Source organism: Bos mutus, chromosome 17, assembly GCF_027580195.1.
Source record: "Bos mutus isolate GX-2022 chromosome 17, NWIPB_WYAK_1.1, whole genome shotgun sequence".
In the NCBI taxonomy this organism is placed as follows: domain Eukaryota; kingdom Metazoa; phylum Chordata; class Mammalia; order Artiodactyla; family Bovidae; genus Bos; species Bos mutus.
Window position 1 is genome coordinate 55229317 of NC_091633.1, and position 24569 is coordinate 55253885.

Consider the following 24569-nt stretch of genomic DNA (forward strand, 5'->3'; position numbering starts at 1 on the left):
TCCCCTTCTCCTGCCCTCAATCCTTCCCAGCATCAGGGTCTTCTCAAATGAGTCAGCTCTTCACATCAGGTGGCCAACTTAGAACCTTTAGGGAAGTCCAATTATGGAGAGACAGGCAAACCATAGACTTTTTTTTTTCCTGATTGGATTTTCTTAATCTTTTTTTAAAAAATGAGGTGAAATTGACATGACAAGCAATGAAGCATAATAAAGAATACAAATCAGGGACATTTAGTGCATTCCCAATGTGATCAGCCACCACCCCTCTCTAGTTTCAAACTTTTTAATCAACCAGAATAATATCCCACACACGTTGGGTAATCACTCCACATTCCCTCCTTCCTTTATGCCGTTTTACACCTCTGTAAACTTGCCTATTGTGGTTATACCATATAAAAATGATCATATAATACGTGACTTTTTCTGTTTAGCTTCTTTTACTTAACATAATGTTTTCAAGGTCCATCTATGTTGTATCGTGTGTCAGAACTTTGTTTCTGTTTATTATTGAACAAAATCCCATTGTATTCATATATCACAATCTATTTTTCCATTCATCCATTGATGGGCATTTGGGATGCTGCTATGAATATTTATAATACAAATTTCTGTGTGGATAAATGCTTTAATTTCTCATAGGTAAATACCTAGGAGAGGAATTGCTGGGTCATATGGCAGCTCTATGTTCAGCTTTTGGAGGAACTGCCAAAATGTTTACCGTGGTGACTGCATTATTGTACATTTCCCACCAGCAATGTACAAAGATACTTATCCCTTCATATCCTTGCCAATACTTACTTTCCATTTTTGTTGTTGTTTTTATTAATGCTATTCTGAAGGAGATCAGCCCTGGGATTTCTTTGGAGGGAATGATGCTGAAGCTGAAACTCCAGTACTTTGGCCACCTCATGAGAAGAGTTGACTCATTGGAAAAGACTCTGATGCTGGGAGGGATTGAGGGCAGGAGGAGAAGGGGACGACAGAGGATGAGATGGCTGGATGGCATCACTGACTTGATGGACGTGAGTTTGGGTGAACTCCGGGAGTTGGTGATGGACAGGGGGGCTTGGCGTGCTGCGATTCATGGAGTCGCGAGGAGTCGGACATGACTGAGCGACTGAACTGAACTGAATACTAGGGGGTATGAAGTGATATCTCACTGTGGTTTTGATTTGCTTTTTCTAATTATTTTTTAATACTGAATATCTTCTCATGTGCTTATTGACCATCTGTATATCTTTTTGGAGAAATGTCTGTTCATGCTCTTTGCCCATTTAAAAAACTGGGTTGTTTGTCTCTTTGGTTGAGTTGTTAACAGTTCTTTATATACTCTGGACATTAAATCTTTATCAGCTATGCAATTTGCAAATATTTTCTTCCATTCTATAGGTTGCTTTTTCAGTTTTGATAATGTTTTTAATTAGATAAATATTTTCACTTTTTATGAGATCCAACTTATTTTTTGTTGCTCATAATTTTTGTGTCAAATCTAAGAATTCATTGCCAAATTCATACAATCTTCAAATTCATATGGAACTGCAAGGAACCCAAATAGTCAAAACATTATTTAAAGAAGAAAAAGGTATAGTACTCATACTTCCTGATTTCAAGACTTATCACAAAGCTACAGTAATTAAAACAGTGTGGTACTGGCATAAGTACCAATGGAATCAAACTGAGATCCCAGAAATTAAACCCAAACATTATGGCCAATTGATTTTTGACAAGGATATCAAGCCCATTCAATAAAGAAAAGAATATTCTCTTCAACAAATAGTGTTGGGGCAACTGGATATCCAAGTGCAAAAGAATGAAGCTGCATCCCTACCTCACTCTATGTACAAAAATTAACTCAAAATGGATCAACAACCTAAACTTAAGAGCTAAAACAATAAAATTAGTAGAAGAAAACATAGGAGTAAATATCTGCCACAGATACTTCTCCACCCTAGTTAACGGTGAATATCTTTCCCATCATAACTTTGCCCAAAGACTATGGGAATGGTAGCAAAGCTGACAGACTTGAATTTTTATCTCTGTCACTCCTCTGTCCACGAAGATAGACACTTCATGAGAAATGTCACTGAAAGTAATCAGAAAGAAGGCAAAAACAAGAAAACAAAAACAATAACCACAACAAAAACAAGTGCCTAAGCTAATCCTAACAAAAAGTATAATTGGCTACGAGTTATAAAACCCAAATACACAAGTTAAACCAAACACATCTTTTGATTTCTAAATTCTTTGCCAGGAATAAGGATAATAGTGATTAAGAGCACAGACCCTGGATCCAGAGGGCCTGGATTACAATCCTAGCCTTACTTAGTTGCTTATTATTTTACTTAATCTCTTCATGCCTCAGCTCGCTCACCTTTAAAATAGGCACAAATAATATTAGTGCCTACTTCATGGGATTGTTGCCTAGCACATAGTAACTACTTCAGTGTGTGCTACTATTTCTAGGACTGACAGAGGATGGATCAGGCAAAAGAGGTATTTCTATGCTTCCATGATTATGTATACAGTTGCTTGAAAAAGCAGCTTATATTGTGGCCATTAGCATATGCCTTGTAGACCTTCAACTTTGCTGTAACTGAGGAAGGGCTCCAGCTGCTGTGCTCTGAAATCCAACACCGTATTTGCATAAGGTCTCACTTCCCATCAGCTGCTCCTAGCCAGTAACTAAGTGCCTGTAGAAATGCTACGGGAGGTCATTCCTGGGAGGCAAAGGACTCCTCTTATGGTCAACTTTGGCTCAAGTACTCTTTGACAACCTTGTTGAAATTTCCTTGCTCTGAAGGACAAGCTAGACTTCCTATTCTGCTTTGTCTTCACTCTGGGTCAGTTCTGCATCATGGTCTGATGGCTCTTGCAGCCTTTCCTGTTTCCTTCCCTTTAAATCTCACCTTAGTGTCAGATTCTTAGAGGACTTGGACTAACACAGTTTGGCATTCAAGCTCTCTTAGCTTTGAACTTAACCTATATGCTGCAGTCTTATCTCCTATCTTTTTTTTTTTTTATCTCCTATCTCTTGTGGTTGTTCAGTCACTTAAGTCGTGTCTGACTCTTTACAACCCCATGGGCTGTAGCACACCAGGCTCCTCTGTCCTCCACTATCTTCCAGAATTTGCTCAAATTCATGTTCATTGAGTCGGTGATGCTTTCTAACTATCTCAGCCTCTGTGTCCCCCTTCTCCTTTCGCCTTCAATCTTTCCCAGCATCAGGGTCTTTTCCAGTGAATCGGCTCTTCACATCAGGTGGCCAAAGTATCGGAGCCTAGCAACAGTTCTTGTAATGAATATTCAGGGTTGATTTCCTTTAGGACTGACTGGTTTGATCTCCTACCTCTTAGCTGCTTGTATCTTCCACTCTTGGTTTCCAAATGTGCCTTGTGCTTCTGCATTTCTGAGCCTTTGCCCATGCCCCTTCACCAAGAAAGCACTCACCATCTGGCCATTTTTTGCCTTTTGGATGACACTTGTCACCAGTCATGCATCTCAAATGTCATCTTCTCTAAGCCTTTCAAGATCTTTACCTTCTCTAAACCTCAAGGACTCTTGCTTTCGAGCTTTTTACTAAGCTTATTAACAGCAATAATTATTTCTTACTTTAAGCCTTCCAAAGTCCCCCAGGTGTATCAAATAGGCAATCACAAATATGTGTAGGATAGAATTGGAAAATTAGGGGGAATTCTATTCTAGTGAATTTAACTTTTAGTATTCAGGATTTCCAACAGCTTACATCCATTTTGCCTGATAAAGCAACAATGAACTCAGATGAATTAAAAAAAAAAATCCCATGTATCAAAGCACTTAGGGCAAAATGTGGCCTGCAGTAATTCAGTTTTAATATCTGCTTGAAATTCTTCATCAGTTTGTCTGATTTCCACCCCTCAAACAGTGATGATGTAAAATTCTGAAGTGAAGTCGCTCAGTCATGTCCAACTCTTTGCGACCCCATGGACTGTGTAGCCTATCAGGCTCCTCTGTCCATGGGATTTTCCAGGCAAGAGTGCTGGAGTGGATTGCCATTTCCTTCTCCAACGTATATGAACGGGGATTAAGAGACAAAGAAAAGTAGCTATTAAAAAAGGCTTCCTCCTCTAGCAAAGGGCCCTAGGCTTCAGGGCTGGCCTTTCCAGAAATAGAGAAAGGAGATCCTGACATTTTAACAAGTTTTCATGGAGTGAGGTACATATACAGTAATATGAAAGGGCATTGATGGGCTTAATATGTATAGAATCTTAGTCCCTCACATATCGTTTAGGGTCATTATTATAGTTGACACGTATCAAATGCTTTTTATTTATGTTTAATCCTTACATAAGACATCCTGGTAAAGGACAGGAAATTGAGACTCTGTGAATACCAGACCACCTGATCTGCCTCTTGAGAAATTTGTATGCAGGTCAGGAAGCAACAGTTAGAACTGGACATGGAACAACAGACTGGTTCCAAATAGGAAAAGGAGTACGTCAAGCTGTATATTGTCACCCTGCTTATTTAACTTATATGCAGAATACATCATGAGAATCGCTGGGCTGGAAGAAGCACATGCTGGACTCAAGATTGACAGGAGAAATATCAATAACTTCAGATATGCAGATGACACCACCCTTATGGCAGAAAGTGAAGAGGAACTAAAAAGCCTCTTGATGAAAGTGAAAGAGGAGAGTGAAAAAGTTGGCTTAAAGCTCAACATTCAGAAAACGAAGATCATGGCATCCGGTCCCATCACTTCATGGGAAATAGATGGGGAAACAGTGGAAACACTGTCAGACTTTATTTTTTTGGTCTCCAAAATCACTGCAGATGGTGACTGCAGCCATGAAATTAAAAGACGCTTACTCCTTGGAAGGAAAGTTATGACCAACCTAGATAGCATATTCAAAAGCAGAGACATTACTTTGCCAACTAAGGTCCATCTAGTCAAGGCTATGGTTTTTCCAGTGGTCATGTATGGATGTGAGAGTTGGACTGTGAAGAAGGCTGAGCGCCGAAGAATTGATGCTTTTGAACTGTGGTGTTGGAGAAGACTCTTGAGAGTCCCTTGGACTGCAAGGAGATCCAACCAGTCCATTCTGAAGGAGACCAGCCCTGGGATTTCTTTGGAAGGAATGATGCTAAAGCTGAAACTCCAGTACTTTGGCCACCTCATGCGAGGAGTTGACTCATTGGAAAAGACTCCGATGCTGGGAGGGATTGGGGGCAGGAGGAGAAGGGGACGACAGAGGATGAGATGGCTGGATGGCATCACTGACTCGATGGACGTGAGTCTGAGTGAACTGCGGGAGCTGGTGATGGACAGGGAGGCCTGACGTGCTGCAATTCATGGGGTCGCAAAGAGTCAGACACGACTGAGCGACTGAACTGAACTGAACCAAGTCATGCTAATAGATCACTGACCCAAATCCCTAAGAAGTTTATGTAGGCGTCTATAAGATGTATTGATCACATAAAATACACTTCCCCCTCCCCAACCTCACTGCAGGGCTTCTGGGGCAATGTTCTCAGGCAATTCAGTCTAAGGAAGCTGACACTGGATTTGGCACCCAGCCAGAGTACAGCAGGAGTGCCAGTTCAACAGCTTCAAGTAAAGGGTTGTAACTCTTTAACCTGCAGACCTAACCTCTCATCATTTCCGGTTAGGTCTGCAATACTCAGTAAGAACTCCTTAGGTGGCAAACAGGAAGAGGGTGGCTCTTACAAGTATCAGATAGCACCTGCGTGGACGCTTGTGTATTAATGATTTAACCAGGGTGATCACATAAGGGAACAGCCATTGTCCTCTGCCCTCATACTTGTCACTAACAGGCCTGAAAGTGAGCAAGATGGATGGGCCCAGCAAAGAGGAAGAGGAAGAGGAGGACCGTGCCTTCACCAACATTTCTCTTGCAGATGACACAGGTAAGGAAGAAACTGATGACTTCCGAAACATAAAATTCAGCAAATGCTTAGCAGCTTTGTAAAACAATAATTGTTATTGTTTTTATTATGATGGTAAAACATAGTCATTGTAGAAAAAATACAGCTACAAATATAAAACAAAAAAAATGTTTAAGAGCTATTTTTCTTTTTCCTTTAAAATTCAGTGATTATTTTAAAAGCTCCTGTGGTTGAATTACATGTACTTTAAAAATCAATCAACAAATAAAAATATAAAATGTTTATTTCCTGGAGGCTCAGGAAACATGATCTTAAAGTTGTTACTAAAGCAACCTATGATATTATTACCTGAATTTGTTCAATTATAGTCCATTTCTTCTCTGTTCTGTGAAATTTCATCATTTCTGGTAAATGAATTAGGATACTCTGCAATTTGCTTTAAAATCTGTCACAGAACATGTCTGGTTTTTAAGCAAGGACAAAGTTTGCTGAATTCCACATGAAAGAAGGAAAAAGAAGGGAGTGGTGTTTCTAATATGCTGATGGAAGGGATAACTACAGCTCATTCAACACTGGTGAGAAAACAGGCACTGTCTGACTTGGGAGTGCGTGCTCAGTCGCTCAGTCCTGTCTGACTCTTTGTGACCCCATGAACTGTAACTGGCCAGGTTCCTCTGTCCATGAATTTTACAGGCAAGAATTGCTGGAGTGGGTTGCTATTTCCTCCTCCAGGGGTCTTCCACATCCAGGGTTGAACCCGCATCTCCTGCGCCTTGCACAATGTTAACTGGAAAGACTTCACACCTCTAAGCCCCCACGCATTGTGTGTGTGCATGTGTATTAGTGGCACTGTTTTGTATCCAAGTTCCCTCAGCAAAATCATAGTTATTAATAGAAGCCAGCAAGACTCAGCTAAGCAATGGGGGTTACTGATTTTGATTAACCGAGAGCAGAGCATGAATATTTAACATCAATTGCTCTTTCATACAGCCACGCTTCTCCACTTTCTCCCTAAATGCTCAGATTCAAAAAGCCTCTTTCTAAAGTGCGGCCAGACAATTAGCACGAACTGCCAGCCAGCTTCCCCTCCTGGCACCACATAAACATGCTGAGGGCTTTGAAAAATCAAAGAGGAGCATTTTCGGCCTTTACGACGGGAGGAAAGGTACAACAAGGTCTGGGGTTTGTCGAAGAAGAGGGATACCGCTGGCCTTCACATGTTCCCATCAGGGCGTTTTAGAAAAATGACAGGGCTGGAGAAGGCAGTGAAGGGAACAAAGACCAGGGACACTTGCTCCTTAGCTTCTAGAAGGCACGATGAGCGCTGGGCATGCGCTTGGGGAGTCCTATATGCCATGGGCGGGTGCAGCTCCTTCAGACTGCTGGCTTGCTCCGAATTCGCCCCCCATCCCGGGAGAGGATTCTTTCTCGCCTGTAACATGGGCTGGGCCTGAAAGCGATGGTCAGCAAGGTGGAGAAGGAGTCTTTGTGAAACCGAGGTCTTTCATCCAGCCTAGGGCACAGCCTCAACTCTGCCGCCTGTGTCTCAGCCCCTGCCACCCTCACACTTCCCGGCTGGACTGAAAGAGACGAGGGCGGGGATTTGAACTCAGGTGTCCAATTCACGGCTGCCAATGGAGAGGGTCTCCATCGAAGTTGCTTGCTAACCGAGTCTGAGGCCAGGGGCATAGACTTAGAATAAACTGATAAACCGGGACGGAGTAAGCAGGATACCCTTGTTAGTGTGAGAGGTGGCAGTGGAGGGAGGGCTTTGAGGGCTCCTGGATCTGACTCAAAGCCTCCTCATTCCTGGTTGTAGATGTCACAGAATCTCAGGGCATCAGGGGCCTTCAGGGGTGGTCCAGCGTGGGAACCAGCAGTGGACTTGAGGCACTAGCTCTAATTCTGCTGTTTCAACATTCCAACATGGAAAATGGAAGTTGCTCCTGTACTTGTGGCAGGAAAGAACTGAAACCCCATGTTCTCTGGCTTTTGGAGATAAGTGTATCAATTTGATGTGTGGATACTGGTTCACTATTGTTAATAAGAGGTTCTTGGTGCTTGATAAATAAAAACAGGAAGACAAATTATTATGAAACAAATGCAGCTTGTTCACAATTTCACATTAGACTGAACTGCATTTCTTTCAATAACATCTCTTTCCATGCTGGCTTTCCTGCTGTTGGTGTGATAAAAAGCAAGTTCTGTGTAAAAATCCATGTAGAACAGGTAATAAGGGTGTCAGTTTGAGCAGGCTGGCAAAGTTGTGAAGTGCCCAGAAGGCCCACACATCCCATTAGGTAAGTTGTTACTGAAGAATGAAATTTTAAAGAAACTGAAATGTTTTTCAGCTTAGATGCAGTATTTTTTTTTTTTTAATGATTACTAAGTTTTAAGGACATAAACACTTATTAAGGTATTTGGACGTGAATACTTAATTTCTGGAACTGTTTGGTATCTCTCTTGGCCTTGGAGCCCTGAAAAAATTACTTAAAATGAAGGGCATGGTGAACCAAGGTAGTTTGGGAATCTCTGGTCTAAGTGGTACTATTTAAGTCTTTCCCCAAGATTCCGCTCTTGGCCTGCTTTTCCTCTCTCTCTTGTTCCATTCTTACTGTCCATGCTATATACCAGTGACCCTAAAACAGAGCTTGTAAAATAAACTCCTTTACGGCCAAGCAGTGTATCTGTAGGAAAGAGGCAATGGCCTGTCATTGTTTATTTCACGCAGTTTCCTAAACAAACTATTGAAATTTCTATACTTATTTCAGTTTATTAGGTTTTCCCATTATGTATCTTTTTGTTTTTAAACTTCTTACTTTTAACGTGGTAAGAAGATTTAACATGAGATCTACTTCCTTAACAGGTTTTTAAAATACTCCTTTAGGAAATTGTTTATTTATTTTTGGCCGCGCTGGGTCTTCTTTGCTGTGCGTGGGCTTTCTCTAGTTGCAGTGAGCAGGGGCTACTCTCCGGCTGTAGGCTTCTCACTCTGGCGATTTCTCTAGTTGCAGAGCACAGGCTCTAGGTGCCCGGGCTTCAGTAGTTGCAGCTCTTGGGCTTAGCTGCCCTGCAGCATGTAGGATCATTCCCAGACTAGGGATTGAACCTGTGTCCCCTGCAGGTGGATTCTTAATCACTGGACCATCAGAGAAGTCCTCCCTAACACATTTTTAAGTTAACAATACAGTAGCATTAACCACAGACACAATGCTATTCATGAAATCTCTAGAATAGTCTTACATTCCTGAAATGTTATACCTGTTGACGAGCAATTGCCTCTTTCCTCTCGCCCCAGCCCCTGCAGTCATCATTCTGTTTTGTGCTTCTGAGTCTATTTTAGATACCTCATATGAGTGGAATCATACAGCATTTGTCCTTCTGTGGCTGGCTTATTTTACCTAGTATAACGTCCACAGGGTTGATCCAACTGTGACATATTGCAGGACTTCTTTCTTTTTTAAGGCTGAATAATATTCCATTGTATACATATATCACATTTTTGTTTATCCAGTCATCTGTTGATTGATGTTTGGGTTGTTTCCACATCTAAGCTATTGTGACTAGTACAGCAGTGAATATGAGAGTGCTAATATCTCTTCAAGATCCTGACTTCAATTATTTTGAGTAAATATCCAGAAGTGGGATTACCAATCATACGGTAGTTCCATTTTTTAAGTTTCTGAGGAATCTCAATACTGTTTTCCATAGTGGCTGCATCATGTTACATTCCCTTCAGTAGTGTAAAGTGTTTTACTTTCTCCATATTCTTACCAACACTTGTAGTCTTTGGGGGCTTTTTATTTTGATTGCCATCATAACAGGTGTTGGGTAAGATCTCATTATGATTTTGATTTGCATTTCACTGATGATTAGTCATATTGAGCATCTTCTCACTTACCTGTTGGCCATGTTTATGTCTTCTCTAAGGAAATGTCTGTCGAAGTCTTTTGCCCATTTTTAACTGGGTTATCAATGTTTTTGTAATTGAGGAGCTCCTTACATATTTTAGTATAAATTAGCCTTTTAAATGACCAGTTATACCATTTGCAAATATTTCACCCCATTCTGCGGGTTTCTTTTATATTCCAGTGATTGTTTCCTTTCTTGTGAAGGAGTGTTTTCATTGATGTAGTCTTCCTTGTCTATTTGTGCATCGTCACCTCTGCTTTTGGTGTCATATCTGTGAAATTATTGCCAAGACCAGTGTCACAAAGCTTTTCCTCTACAGTTTCTTCTAGGAGTTTTATAGCTTTTGGTCTTACATTTAAGTCTTTAATCCACTTTGAGTTGACTTTTGTGTATGGCGTAAGATAAAGGTCTTCACTTTTCTGTGTGTGAACAGTTTTCCTAACACTAGTTATTAAAGAGATTATTCTTTCCCCATTGCATGTTCTTGGCACCCTGTTGAAGATTAGTTGACCTACACGTATGGATGTATTTCTGGACTCTGTATTCTATAGGGTGGTGTGTATGTCTTTATGTCAGTACCATAAGTTTTTTTTTTTTTTTTACTATTTTAATTTCTATGCCTTTGTAATATATATTTTATTACACTGAAATCAGGAAGTGTGATACTTCTAGCTTTGTTCTTTTTTTTCTCTCAAGATTTTTGGGGCTATTTGGGGTCTTTTGTGGTCTCATATTAATTTTAGAATCGTTTTTTCTACTTCTGTAAAAAATGCCTTTGAGATTTTGATAAAAACTGCATTGAGTATGTAGATTGCTTTGGGTGGTATGGACATTTTAACAATATTAAAGACTTATACCCTGAAATTTACAAAACAGTGATGAAAGAAATTAAAGGAGATACAAACAAATTTTGTCATTACACATCTTTTAAATACAGCAGACAGTAATATTAACATGGTTTATTTCACAGTGATATCTCAAGTTTAATTCTTTCAACAAGGATATGCATTGTTTGCACATCAAATATATGGGAACATTATTCATTTCTCAACACCTTTTTCTTGAAACACAGTCCTCTTGGACTAGATTTAATTTTCTACATTTAACTAGGATAAGAGAACAAGAAAAGTTTACTTTTCTCTTAACTCTACTGTAAGAAAGGCAACAGCGATAGTGATGATGAGATAGCAAACAATGCTGAGCCCTGAGCCAGGGGCCCAGCCAGGTGAGGACAGAGGCTTCTGCAGAGCACGTGGCCTCCTCAGAGAGCCCCGCTTCTTCCTGCTTCTAGCTGACTATTGTCATGAAAGAACAGAAATGCAAAAAAAGCAGAATTTTCAAGAGACACCCAAAATACAGATTCTGTTTTGGGGGGGATGGGCAACTTCCTGATTCTTCCATGTTTTCCACCTAATCCTGATTTTAAAAACAATATCATGGAAGTCCAAACAAAACACATCTTCAGAACAGAAGTGACTGCAGAAGAATCTATTTTCAGACTTCTCAAATCTTCATGATTTATCTCTCTTTTGAGCTTCTGATTCATAATCCAACTGCTTGCTAAATACCTAGCTATGTCCCAGTTAAATGATCTCATCTTATCCCATGGGCATCCCCTAATCTGTTCCCACTCCTGATTCATAATTTTAATGAATGGTCCCGTCATCCACCTGGTTCCTTAAGCGAGAAATTCACATGCCATTGTCCCATTCTTATTTCTCACAACCCAATCAAATTGCTTATTCCTGTTGACTTGACCTTGAAAATGTTTTTCAAATCAATCTGGCCTTCTCTACCCCTATCACCACTTCCCTGATTAGGCCCCATTATCTCCCACATAAACCACAGCATCAACTGCCCAACTGTTCTTCCTATTTCAGTTCTTATCCCTTCAAATCTCTCCTCCACACTGACCATATCACTCCCTCTCCCTGCAAAGACCGATCGATGCCTTGCATCCCCTGCTGGATGAAGTTCAAAACACTTAATGTGGCATTTAAAGTCTCCCTCTTCCTGGCTCTGCCTATCTCTTCAGTGTCATTTCCTGCCACATGGCTTCAGCTCAGTAGGAAACACTTAATGTCCTATGGACATGTTGTCTATTTCATGCCTCTGGACTTTGCTCGCACTGCTCTTTGCCTGGAATAATACCACTCACCCTTTCTTACCTGGCTAATTCCTGTTTATTCTTTAAGAACCCACCCAAGCATCACTTTCTCCAGGAAACCTTCCTTGACCTTCCCATACTGATTAAGGTTTCCTTTCTCCTTCCTGAAAACTCGAAGCTTACATTTTTCATAGCATATTTTACGAGCTTGTATGTATATGAGCCCCTCTACCCTCTGCCAAGAGACTGTGAGCTGCTAAAAGATGGAATCTGGGTTTTAAACTGTGTATTTCTGGCACCTAACCCAATGTCTGGTACCTAATAGATGCTCAAAACATTTTTGCCAAATAATTTTGATTGAGTTTCTGTGTACACTGGGATGAAGGCCCCTAGCCAAGAATCGACTCCTAGGGTCAACTTTCTTAAATCATTTCTTTCCTATATCCACTTCCAGGCCAGTTTAGTTCTGCTTTCAGAAAACATTTTTTGACCACTACCATCACATACCAGATAGTAGACAGGACCTGGCTATTTGGAGAATCAGCTCAGATCAGAGTAGCATGGCAGAAAGGGCTTGAACTTGGGAGTCAGAAATGCCTGGGTTTGAGTCCGTTGGACTTTGAGCGAGTTATTTAACATCCCTGAGCCTCAGTTTCCTCAGCTGTGAAATGATCCTAACAATATGTCTCAGAATTGTTTTGAAGATTAAATGAAATAATAAAGGAAGTTTCCTGAAACAGTCTGGTTTACAGTAAGTGCTCAGTATGTTTTAGTTCCTCCTTTGCCCACTTCAAGGAGATCACCCACAAGTTTCTTGAAAGGCTCCAAGATTTGTTCACATCGGTTGTCATGGTAACAGCAGCATCCTGTGGCCAGTGCTCTATAAGCCAGGACTGACTGTTGACGTCCTCCTGATAAAGAGGCTTGTGGTAGAAGGGGGAGGTGTGGATGAACAAACTCTTTTAACAAGAGCATGATTCTTTTCTGATACAAATAAGACAGCTCTTCTTTTTCGTCTTCATCCTGGCCCTCACCTTTTCCCTGCCAATGTTCTTCTCAATGCCGTCCTCTTTTATGGCTCAGCCTCCTTCCTGACTCTGCTCGCTAAAACTCTCCTGGATGATATTCAAAGCTGCTTCTGTGTCTGCTTTTGGCATCAGCCAATTAGCCTTCATTGTAAAGTGGTAATAAGCTTCCCGGAGAAGTGGCACAATTGTTGTGTGCTTTTATTTGGTGCTGCTTTCTACCGCCGTACAGAAAATGTAACAATACCTGCCTCATGCCCTGCTGAAAGGAGGGTGGGTTTGAAAAGCTTTCTGAAGGCCATCTGCCATCCCCTCAGCCATGCAGCAGATCAGACATGAGGCCCTGCATTAGTTAGCACTCCAAGTAAAAGGTATCAAGGGCCTGTATTCCTTTTCATCTCACTCTCCATTATAATGCAGGCTAAAGATGGAAACAGACTGGTGGCTACTCAGCTGGGAGACACACTGAGCCATAGCAGGAGTCTTGCCTGAGACAAGGGAGCAGGCCTTTTTCTGATGGTGAATGGAGCCAGTGTTTGCAGCCAGCAGTTTTCCAAGGTCCCCTACCCTGCTGGTAATGGCTCGACTGGGTTACATTGGACCTCACGGGAGGCTTTGGTGCTGGTGAGAGTCTCAGAGTGGAGGCATCCTTATGTAAGCACACAAGGATGAGGAGAGGGTTGGTCACTTGTGCTGGTCCGGATATGCTCCCCACGTCACCTCAGTTTACACCATCCACCAATTTGGCCATGAATATTAACTTAAAAGATTATTCAGACATCCTTAGAGATGTCAAGAGAGATCATCTCTAGTACAGTAGAAATGTTTCTTGTGGATTTGAACGAGGGTATTCATTGCACCAACGATGGCAGAAAGTTTCAGCAAATCTTAATTGGCATTTGGGATCCGTATGAGTAGAGATAATGACATTGGCTGAGTGAAGTCTAATTTCCTGCAAGCTGAGTATAATATAGATAGTGACATTAAAAATACCTCTCTGGCCCAGTAAAATGCCCTAGAGACTCAGCAGAAGAGATTTAATAAGCAAAAGGAGATTAATTTTGCTTCTCAGTAGTTTCTGAGAATGCTATGACTCTGGGATCACTAATGTATTGCTAGAAATTGTAAGTGCTCTTTCTGTGAAAAAAATCTCCCATCAGAGGAAATCTACTTAACTGTAATAATCTAGCATAATGCAAAACCTAGTTTTAATAAACAAGCTTAAGAAATGGAATATTAGGACAGTATCTAAATATTTTCAGTAATCTAGAGTATTTTCTAATTTTCTTACCAAAACACAAGTAGTATTTTGACTATTACTTTAAAAGACAAAACCACCCATCAACTGCCCTGCATCAGCAATGTGTTTTTTCTTAGATTAGATTGCAGTGATTTAGTCACTAAGTTATGTCTGACTCTTGCGACCCCATGGACTGTAGCCTGCCAGGCCCTTCTGTCCATGGAATTCTCCAGGCAACAATACTGGAGTGGGTTGCCATTCCCTTCTCCAGGGATCTTCCTGACCCAGGGATCGAACTCAAATCTTCTGCATTGGCAGGTGGCTTCTTTACTGCTGAGCCACCAGGGAAGCCCCTTTATTAGATTAACAACAAAAATGGGGGAAAGAATGTTAATTTTATATGAAATCCTTCATAATTGTGCTAATTTCTATTTCCTACAGAAAAATCCAGATGAGATTCAAAAGATCAAGGATGAATTTTATTTACCTGAGTTCATGAGTTAAAGAGATGCTGCCCTTCCCTAGGTCCTTTTCCTGCTGAGAAGGGGGCCTATGTGGCTATTTTCCTTATGTGGACATTCATATCACAAAGGCCCCAGTTAGACTGGATGAGCTTTGGACCACTTTGCCTCACAGGCCTCCAGCCTGCCTGATCTGTTCAGAATTTGAGGGTCAGAGCCTGGTTTCCTTAGAGGCCCTTGGAGTTCCTCTGAGAGATCCTGAGAAAAGAGAATCTGGAGTGCAGAGAGAAGGAGGCTAACTCTAAAAGAACAGGGCAGACTGGAGGGACCAGCGTTAGCTGTGTTCATCAACACTTGCAATAGAATTTTTGAATGATCCCAAAGCTCTCAGTGACCCTACAGGAAATAGTATTTACTCCAATCACAGAATCAGTTACTGGAAAAGCTGTTTCAGAAAGACATGTTGTGTTTTCACGGATAGGCTTCAGCCTTCTTTCTCATCCTTGGACTTGACACTGGAAATAGAAGGGACTCAGTGGCAGCCCACATGAATGGTCCAGGAGAACAGAGAGCCTCCCTCACTGCCTTTCTGTAAGAACGACCTGGGTCTTCTGTCCACCAGCCTCCCAGGGATGCTCATGGCAAAGAGTAGCCTCTTTTTAGCCCTTACTGGCTTGCTTCCCCATTTAATCATTGTTTCCCTGTTTTTTCACACATGTATTTCATTGTCAGCTTAATGATTTTGGCTGTGCACATGCGTGGTTTTCTCCTTGCTGGTACCATGACACTCTAAAAACTGTTGGGAAAAGCTTGCATTTTAAGACATATTCGTCCTTTCTTATCCATTCTGAGATTCTTCACTCCCTTTTCCCAACAGACAAAAGACAACTCTGACTTGCCCATCTGTGTGAATACTAAGCCTTCATTTGCATTGCTGCTGGCAAGGTTAGTGCGTTTTTCCAAGGTTATAATAACTATTCAGAAAGATTTGTTTATAGAAGTATTTAGGAGATTTTTTTCAACAATGTTCCTTACCTTTTTTATTTTATTTTATTTTTTTTTACCTTTTTTAATTTTAGTATTTTAAATGGCCTGAGCTTTGTGCCAGGACAGTGTTCCTCAATGTACAGTGGACTCCTGGCCCTTCTGCTTTAAAATACTGTAAGAACAGAATTTCTATGTTTATGTTAAATAAAACATAGTTGATGTATAATTTGAGCAACTGAACAGTTGGCAGTTATAATTAAGGCAGACTGAATTTCTCAGCCAGTGCCTTTCTGTGAAATACTCAGTGATCATCAAATATACAATTACCTATATTTCAAGGAATTTCCCAAAGTATATATTTTGTAGAATTTTTCTGCTAAGAAAGCAGTAACTCTTTTATTGGTTCATTTTGTTAAGTTGAGACATTATCCTTTTTCCATAGTATGTAAGCATTTGACATAAAATAAATTAGGCAAATTCACAGCGAACTAGTTATCTTTAGAAAGCAAACTGTGTGCAATACTTCTGTCATTCTCCATTTTTAAGGGCTTTTTAAAAACTTTTTTTGAGGGGTACTATGCAGACTGTGGAAAATTCTGAAAGAGATGGGAATACCAGACCACCTGACCTGCCTCTTGAGAAACCTGTATGCAGGTCAGGAAGCAACAGTTAGAACTGGACATGGAACAACAGACTGGTTCCAAATAGGAAAAGGAGTAGGTCAAGGCTGTATATTGTCACCCTGCTTATTTAACTTCTATGCAGAGTACATCATGAGAAACGCTGGGCTGGAAGAAGCACAAGCTGGAATCAAGATTGCCGGGAGAAATATCAATAACCTCAGATATGCAGATGACACCACCCTTATGGCAGAAAGTGAAGAGGAACTAAAAAGCCTCTTGATGAAAGTGAAAGAGGAGAGTGAAAAAGTTGGCTTAAAGCTCAACATTCAGAAAACGAAGATTATGGCATCTGGTGCCATCACTTCATGGGAAATAGATGGGGAAACAGTGGAAACACTGTCAGACTTTATCTTTTGGGGCTCCAAAATCACTGCAGGTGGTGATTGCAGCCATGAAATTAAAAGACACTTACTCCTTGGAAGAAAAGTTATGACCAACCTAGATAGCATATTGAAAAGCAGAGACATTACTTTGCCAACAAAGGTCTGTCTAGTCAAGGCTATGGTTTTTTCAGTGGTCATGTATGGATGTGAGAGTTGGACTGTGAAGAAAGCTGGGCACCGAAGAATTGATGCTTTTGAACTGTGGTATTGGAGAAGACTCTTGAGAGTCCGTTGGACTGCAAGGAGATCCAACCAGTCCATTCTAAAGGAGATCAGCCCTGAGTGTTCTTTGGAAGGAATGATGCTAAAGCTGAAACTCCAGTACTTTGGCCACCTCATAAGAAGAGCTGATTCATTGGAAAAGACTCTGATGCTGGGAGGGATTGGGGGCAGGAGGAAAAGGGGACGACAGAGGATGAGACGGCTGGATGGCATCACCGACTCGATGGATGTGAGTTTGAGTGAACTCTGGGAGATGGTGATGGACAGGGAGGCCTGGTGTGCTGTGATTCATGGGGTTGCAAAGAGTCGGACACAACTGAGCGACTAAACTGAACTGAACTGATGCAGAAAAACTAAAGCAGACATTGGAGAAAGATCATCAGTCAGTTGTCGCTTTAATTTTCCCATAGGTTCTCAATTCTGGAGAAACTGAGAAAATCAGTTGGTTTCTTTAGAAATACTAGTGAACTTTTGGATATGTGATGTCATCTAAAAAATAACTCACCATCCATCACAATTAAACTAGGAGAGTCACAAAATTAAGTATTTGGAGTAGGCCCACATTTTGTCATGTATCCTTCCATAAATGATAATAAAATTTATTGAGACTTTAACACATTCCAGGCACTGTGCTAAGAATTTCACATTCACTGTCTTATTTCATTCTCACAAATAGTGTAACAGATATTATTATATTAATGGATATTATATTAATAGATATTATTACGTCTGTTTTTTTAGATTGAAGACTCGGACTCAAAAAGGTTTAGGAATTTGTGTTGGGTTGGCCAAAAAGTTCGTTCAGGTTTTTCTGAACCATCTTACGGGGAAATTGAACCAACTGTTTTGGCCAACTTAATATGAAACAGAACTGGGTGAGCAGTCAGGTCTGAGTGACTTCAAAGCCTTCATTAAATGACAACGCATCAGGACACAGATTACCAGATAGCATAACTGCACTATCCTGATAAGATGGAAACAGTAAGGAGTTCACGTGCTGGACAATGAAATATGGCCCCCTTAGTTATGTTATGAGGTCAGTGTTTCAAAATGTAATCATGGAATTAGAGGGCAAGAAGCACCCCTGAAGTTTGCTAATAATACTGCAGTATGCTCAGGCAAGAGATAGAGAGTATAAAATTGCACCCAAGTTGTGATCATAACCATGTGAAAGTAATTTATGTATATGGACTGGGATGGAAGAGAAACTCGGGAAAATGTATTTAGTAGTGTGAAGAGACTATGAGCATTACATTTTCATGTTCTATTTATGCAATATTTTTTCTTAATGATAAAATTAAAAGGTTTTTCTGATATATGGAAATAAAACACAAATCCTAACAGGAGTGCTGATTTTGAGAAGTATGTGAAAGCACCAGTGCTCGGACTGTCGCTGTTCAGTTGCTCAGTTGTGTCCGACTCTTTGTGACCCCATGGGCTGTAGCACACCAGGCTTCCCTCGTCCTTCACTATCTCCTGGAGTTTGCTCAGATTCTAGGATTAAGGGCACCTATCAAAATATCACTACTGCCTTCTGCCTTTTTAGTGATGCATGCAATCAGTTGCCTTAGTAAAATACAATGTAGCAAGTGGTAGATTTGGCTATAGGACATGCTAGGCACAGAGGGTGGGGAGCAGGGGAGATAAGGCCTAAATTGTAAATGCTACCCTTCCGCACTTGTTGTTTAGTTGCTCAGTCGTGTCTGACTCTTTGCGACCCCATGGACTCCCGCCAGGCTCCTCTGTCCATGGGATTTCCCAGGAAAGAATACTGGAGTGGGTTGCCATTTCCTTTTTCAGAGGAATCTTCCTGACCCAGGGATTAAACCCACATCTCCTGCACTGGGAGGTGGATTCTTTACCATTGAGCCACCAGGGAAGCCCACCCTTCAGCACAGTCATATCTTATTTAAGTTTTACTTTTATTATGAAATAATCTCAAGTACCAAAATTTGAAAGTCCATGGAGAAGGATCCTTTCTCCTGAACTATTTGAGAGTAAGCTGACAATCTAATGCCCCATCCTCCCCGGATACTTTACTATGCATTTCCCACAAACAAGGACCCTCAAGGCCTCTCTCCTTCATAATCACAGTACAACCAACAAAGTCAGGGGAATGACATTTGTACATTACTATCACCTCATCTTCAAAGTGCATTTAAGTCTTGCCAGTTCTCTTGATTATATTTATGACAGTAAAAGCATCCAGTTAGAATCATACACTGCATTTAGTTGTCATGTCGCTTTAGCCTCCTTCAGCCTGGGACAATTCCTCAATCTTTACTTGACTTTTGTAACCCTGATGCGTTGAAAGATTATAGGGCAGTTATTTTGTAAAGGGGTCCTCAACATTGATACACTTGGCAATAGTGGAACTGATACCGTGTTTTGCTCATTGCACCAGGTGGTACATACTCTCTATTTATCCCTTTACCAGTGAGGTTCACTTTGATCCCTTGCTTACAGTGGTGTCTTCCTCCTTCTTTTACTAATTAGCAAGTATTTAGAGGGGATATTTTGAAACCAATTAATATTGGTTTGATGTATCTTACAACTAGATTATAAACTCTTTGAGAGACTTCTATATTTCAAGTGACCAACACATTAGCAGTTCAAAGTATACTTTTGATTGAGATTCACTTATTTATTTTTATAGGGTACAGAACACATATGTCTTCTTTTGGGCTCATGGTTTTAATACGTACATATCTTTAAAATGTGCAGTCTAATGGAGGAAGGAGAACTTATTTCTGTCAATTAGAATATGTATTCATTTGTTCTGAGAGCTCTTTTTTTATAGCTGATATTTAATAGAAGATTAATTCATACTTGACAAGTGTTCATTATTTTGTATTTTTCATTCAGTATTTTTTATAACTCAGAAATTTCTAAATAAATTCTTTGTTTTGATTATTATTGCTGTACAACATATCCGAAAACTTAATGTTGTAAGGCAACAGTCATTTTGTTTGTTCACTATTTTGTGACTGAGAGATTCAGGGGGCAGGGGGTTGGGTGGGCAGTTTGCCCTTGAAAACCCCTGAGGCTGCTGCAGGAGGATGTCAGCTGGGCTGCAGTCCTCTGAAGTCTGGAAAGAGCCTTAGACTAAGTAGACTTTTAGATCCACCCCTGAGGGGAGACTTCAGGCAAGTCATTTTATTTTTCTAGGTTTCATTTTCCACAGATAATGAAATAAAACAGGCAACTTCTTCTGAGAACTCTTCCAGCTCAAAAGTTGAGTTTATGAAATGAAAAAATAATGTTTGGCTATGAGCAGCTACACATAAATCATTGTGCATATCTAAGGTCATCCTACAAGTAGAAAATGCTACTAAATGAGAGGAGAACAGGAGGATTGAAATAAACATTTTTTGTGGTGAAATAGAACTGATCTTGAATCAATTTTACCACTAGAGGTCACCAGTGTACCATCTCAAAGAGAATAAATGGCATCAAGTCACTAACATTTCCCTCTCTATGGCCCCAAATGTTGGTCATGTTGTCTTTTAGTGTATTCTGATCTCCCGACAGCTGCCAGAGACATAAGTTATGATAAGGTGACCCCAGTTGTCGCTATAGGTGATGGTTCATATGTGCCTAATGTTCTGTAAGTGTGAAGAGCCACGACTTGGACCATAAAGAAAATGACTGGCTTTTTTCCCTTCCCACTGGGATGTGTTAAGAGGCAGTGAGGTAATTTGGTAGAAAGTCATGTGAGCTCTGAAGTGAAAAGACACTGTGAAAATACTGTGTCATCGTCTATCGCAGCACAGACACATCTGCTTTTCATGAGATAGAAAAAGGAAGGACCCAGAACAGAAGGTTCATTCATTTGCTTATTCAACCAATATTTACAGACATGTATGAGGCACTGTGCTGGCAATTGGGTTATGTGAATTAAGAAAATCAGCTGGTTCTTCCTCAAGGAATTTAAGGAATCAGGTATAGAAGGCTTTCTGTTCAGATACTCTTGGTACCCACAGGCCACCAAGCACTTGAATTCCCATGTCTGCAGGTGGTCACTTACAGCACGGCCAAGTCAGTGGCTTTTTAAAGTTGATGACATTTTGCTGAGGTGACGTTAAGAGTAGATTATGTACCTTTTACATAAAATCCAAAACTAAACCGCAGAGACACGTGCCAGAAATGTTAAAATGCTGAGCTGGATTGTGACCAGTGATGCTTGTTAGAAAACATATGAAAACTTATTTTGAAATAAAACTCTTTAAGTGAGAGAAACAATGCCCTAAGTGAAATGAACGCCCTGAAACAGAAAGATCCATAGCACTTGCCTCTGAAGAAACTCCTGTGAGAAGAACTCCAAGATGCCTTTGAAGGGCGTATCAATTTTCTCCCCAAATGAAATTTACATCCTATTTTCTCATAACCTTGCTTCATGTAGTACACACAAAAAACCTACTTCAGATTCCAGAACTCACAATTCTACCATTAAGGATGAGTAGAAAGGAATTTTGGGGTTCTGTCAAGTTATTCATCTCTTTCGATAACTTGAGGAGTTATTTCTTCTACAGCTTTAAGGCCATATCTGAGGAGGACGGGCAAAGCTCCTGTCCCTTAGCAGCAAGTCATTCTCTTGTTTTCTTCCCTCATTAGAGAAGAAAAAGAAAGGGGGTCGGCCAAATCTCTGCTTCAAGTTGAGGAACCCTTGATCTGCTTTTGCTGTGATAAGTGTTACTAATTACCCTGGCAATTAATAATTTTAACCATTTGTTTTCAAAACAAACTATAGACAGGGTTGTTCTGCTTTCTGATTGTTGCAAAGTTTGATGACATAGCAAAAAAGAGAGGGTGGGAGGAGCTACAAAATATAATGATGTATTTAAAAACGTGTTTACTATGACTATGCCATTGTTGTCTATTCACGTTTCTTCAATGCCAGCTAGTGTAGTTTGCTTCCTTTTTGACTGATAGGCATCGCACCATCATCTTATGAGACATTTGGTCCTCTCTGTCCCGTTTGTTTCCCTCGAAATAACTGTATAAAGAAGGAGGAAGGAAATTAGGAATTTGTCATGCACTAAAGAGGTTAGAGGTTTGAGGCAGTCTGCCATGGGGCCTGAGTGTCACTGCCCATTCTTGATGGTCTGCCAAGAGCACACGGCCCTGCCTGGCCATTACCCCGGCCGTTTCAGAAGGTGTGGTTGCAGAGAACAACTCTAAGTGACAAGGTCATGCCTTCATAAAGACTGAAGAGTGAGCTTGCTTCCACTTGCCTTAAAAGCAAGAACTTCTGTGAGCTAAGCATTCCTCCCACATAACAGCCCTCTGTGTGTGCAGGTGCCAGTCTGGGCTGGGGGTGGGGGGGGGCGGGGATGGGGGCGGGGATGGGAAGTGGAAGCAAATCAGCATGAAGCTCACGTGCTGTGAGCCATGAGGAACAGTCCTTGGACTTGGACGTAGACATCTCGCATCTTCTCCCAGCCTTCACGAAATCAAAGCGAGCTAAGCTTGTAAATTGTGTAGAATCCCAGTTCCTGACACAGTCTGGGAGAGGAACTCTCCCAAGTGGATTATTTAGTGTAAATGATTTCCAGGGAAACAGAAAACTATAAGGATTATGTCTGTGTATCTAAAGTAAGAAAACCTATCAGCAGCCCAGCATTTTAGAGCCTTGCTAGCAACTCACATGCTTTCTTTTATAAAATGTTAATTTCCTTGCCACCCTGACTCCTCTGCCCTTCAAAGAATCACTCTGTCTTATTAAACTGAATCCCTTTTATGCTCCAAGAGCCTGATGATTAGTCTTGGTTTTATAAAAATTAAGTGGAATAGGTACTCAGCTATGAAATGATTGATAATGGTAGATTCATGTGTAGAGAATCACAGAAACCCCGAATCATAAAAGCTCAAATGGAGTGGCTCAAAGATAACTAGCCCAGGAAAGCTTTCAGATCTTATGGCAGCACGGAGCTAAGGAATGGACTGTCAGACACAACCAAAGCATCAAAAGCTGACTCTTAGACATGGGGAACCAACTGCTAAAAGGGTTACTTGAAAAATTCCTCAACGTTAGTTTATACCATACTAGAGAAGCAGAATTAACTTTATCTCAGTCTCTCATCTGAGGAAGCAGAGGTGTATGGTAAAGTGACCTATAGCCTTACGGTCAATTTCAAATATTTGGATACTTTACAGCATCTGGGCTTCCCAGATGGCTCAGCGGTGAAGAATCCATCTGCTAATGCAGGAGACTCGGGTTCGATTCCTGGGTCGGGAATATCCCTTGAAGAAAAAAATGGTAACTGATTCCAGTATTCTTGCCTGGAAAATCCCATGGACAGAGGAGCCTGGCAAGCTACAGTCCGTGGGGTCACAAAAGAGTCAGAAACGACTGAGCAACTACACAACAACTACAGCATCTAGTGCTAATGAACATCAAACTTTTAAACTAGTGACTATATGAAGAATTGAATGAACACATACAGCTTGAGTCAGATTTGAATCCGGGTTTTCTCTTCTTCAAACCAGTGCTTGTTGCCCTGTTGATAGACCTGATGTTCCAAACCAGTCATTTGCATACCAATGTTGCAATTTTTGCCATGTTAAGATTGCCGGGAGAAATATCAATTACCTCAGATATGCAGATGACACCACCCTTATGGCAGAAAGTGAAAAGGAACTAAAAAGCCTCTTGATGAAAGTGAATGAGGAGAGTGGCAAAGCTTAAAGCTCAACATTCAGAAAACGAAGATCATGGCATCTGGTCCCATCACTTCATGGGAAATAGATGGGGAAACAGTGGAAACAGTGTCAGACTTTATTTTTTGGGGCTCCAAAATCACTGCAGATGGTGACTGCAGCCATGAAATTAAAAGACGCTTACTCCTTGGAAGGAAAGTTATGACCAACCTAGATAGCATATTCAAAAGCAGAGATATTGCTTTGCCAACAAAGGTCTGTCTGGTCAAGGCTATGGTTTTTCCAGTGGTCATGTATGAATGTGAGAGTTGGACTGTGAAGAAAGCTGAGCACTTTCTTTTGAACTGTGGTGTTGGAAAAGACTCTTGAGAGTCTGTTGGACTGCAAGGAGATCCAACCAGTCCATCCTAAAAGAGACCAGTCCTGGGTGTTCATTGGAAGGATTGATGCTGAGGCTGAAACTCCAATACTTTGGCCACCTCATGCGAAGAGCTGACTCATTGGAAAAGACTCTGATGCTGGGAGGGATTGGGGGCAGGAGGAGAAGGGGACGACAGAGGACGAGATGGCTGGATGGCATCACTGACTCGATGGACATGAGTTTGGGTGAACTCCGGGAGTTGGTGATGGACAGGGAGGCCTGGCGTGCTGCGATTCATGGGGTCGCAAAGAGTCAGACATGACTTAGCGACTGACCTGAACTGAACTGAACTGAACTGAATCTAACCATTCAATTAACATCACTTTCAAACTTAGCTTTGTTCAAAACAATATCTGCAAATTGAGGATTGTGTTATTCATATTTTTCTATTATTACAAAATGTGTGTGTGTGTGTGTGTGTGTGTGTTCAGCCGCTCAATCATGTCTGACTCTTTGCAACCCCTTGGATTATAGCCCATCAAGCTCCTCTGTCCATAGGATTTTTCAAGCAAGAATACTAACGTGGATTGACATTTCCTTCTCAAGAGGATCTTCCCAACTCACAAAACCACGTCCTGCATT

At 40.9% G+C, this 24569-nt stretch overlaps 1 protein-coding gene across 3 annotated transcripts in view; it reads left to right on the top strand.

Moving 5' to 3' along the window:
* The first annotated feature begins 5754 nt into the window (after positions 1 to 5754).
* The window catches only part of SCOC (short coiled-coil protein), a 39459-nt gene continuing 20644 nt past the window's right edge, over positions 5755 to 24569 (top strand). For 2 of the 3 annotated variants that reach the window (XM_070386561.1, XM_070386562.1), the window contains exon 1: positions 5755 to 5907. In XM_070386561.1, the coding sequence (XP_070242662.1) occupies positions 5832 to 5907 (76 nt within the window). In that variant the 5' untranslated portion in view covers positions 5755 to 5831. Of the gene's footprint in view, positions 5908 to 15508; positions 15577 to 24569 lie in introns of all 3 variants that reach the window. The other variant, XM_070386564.1, reaches the window with a different exon arrangement.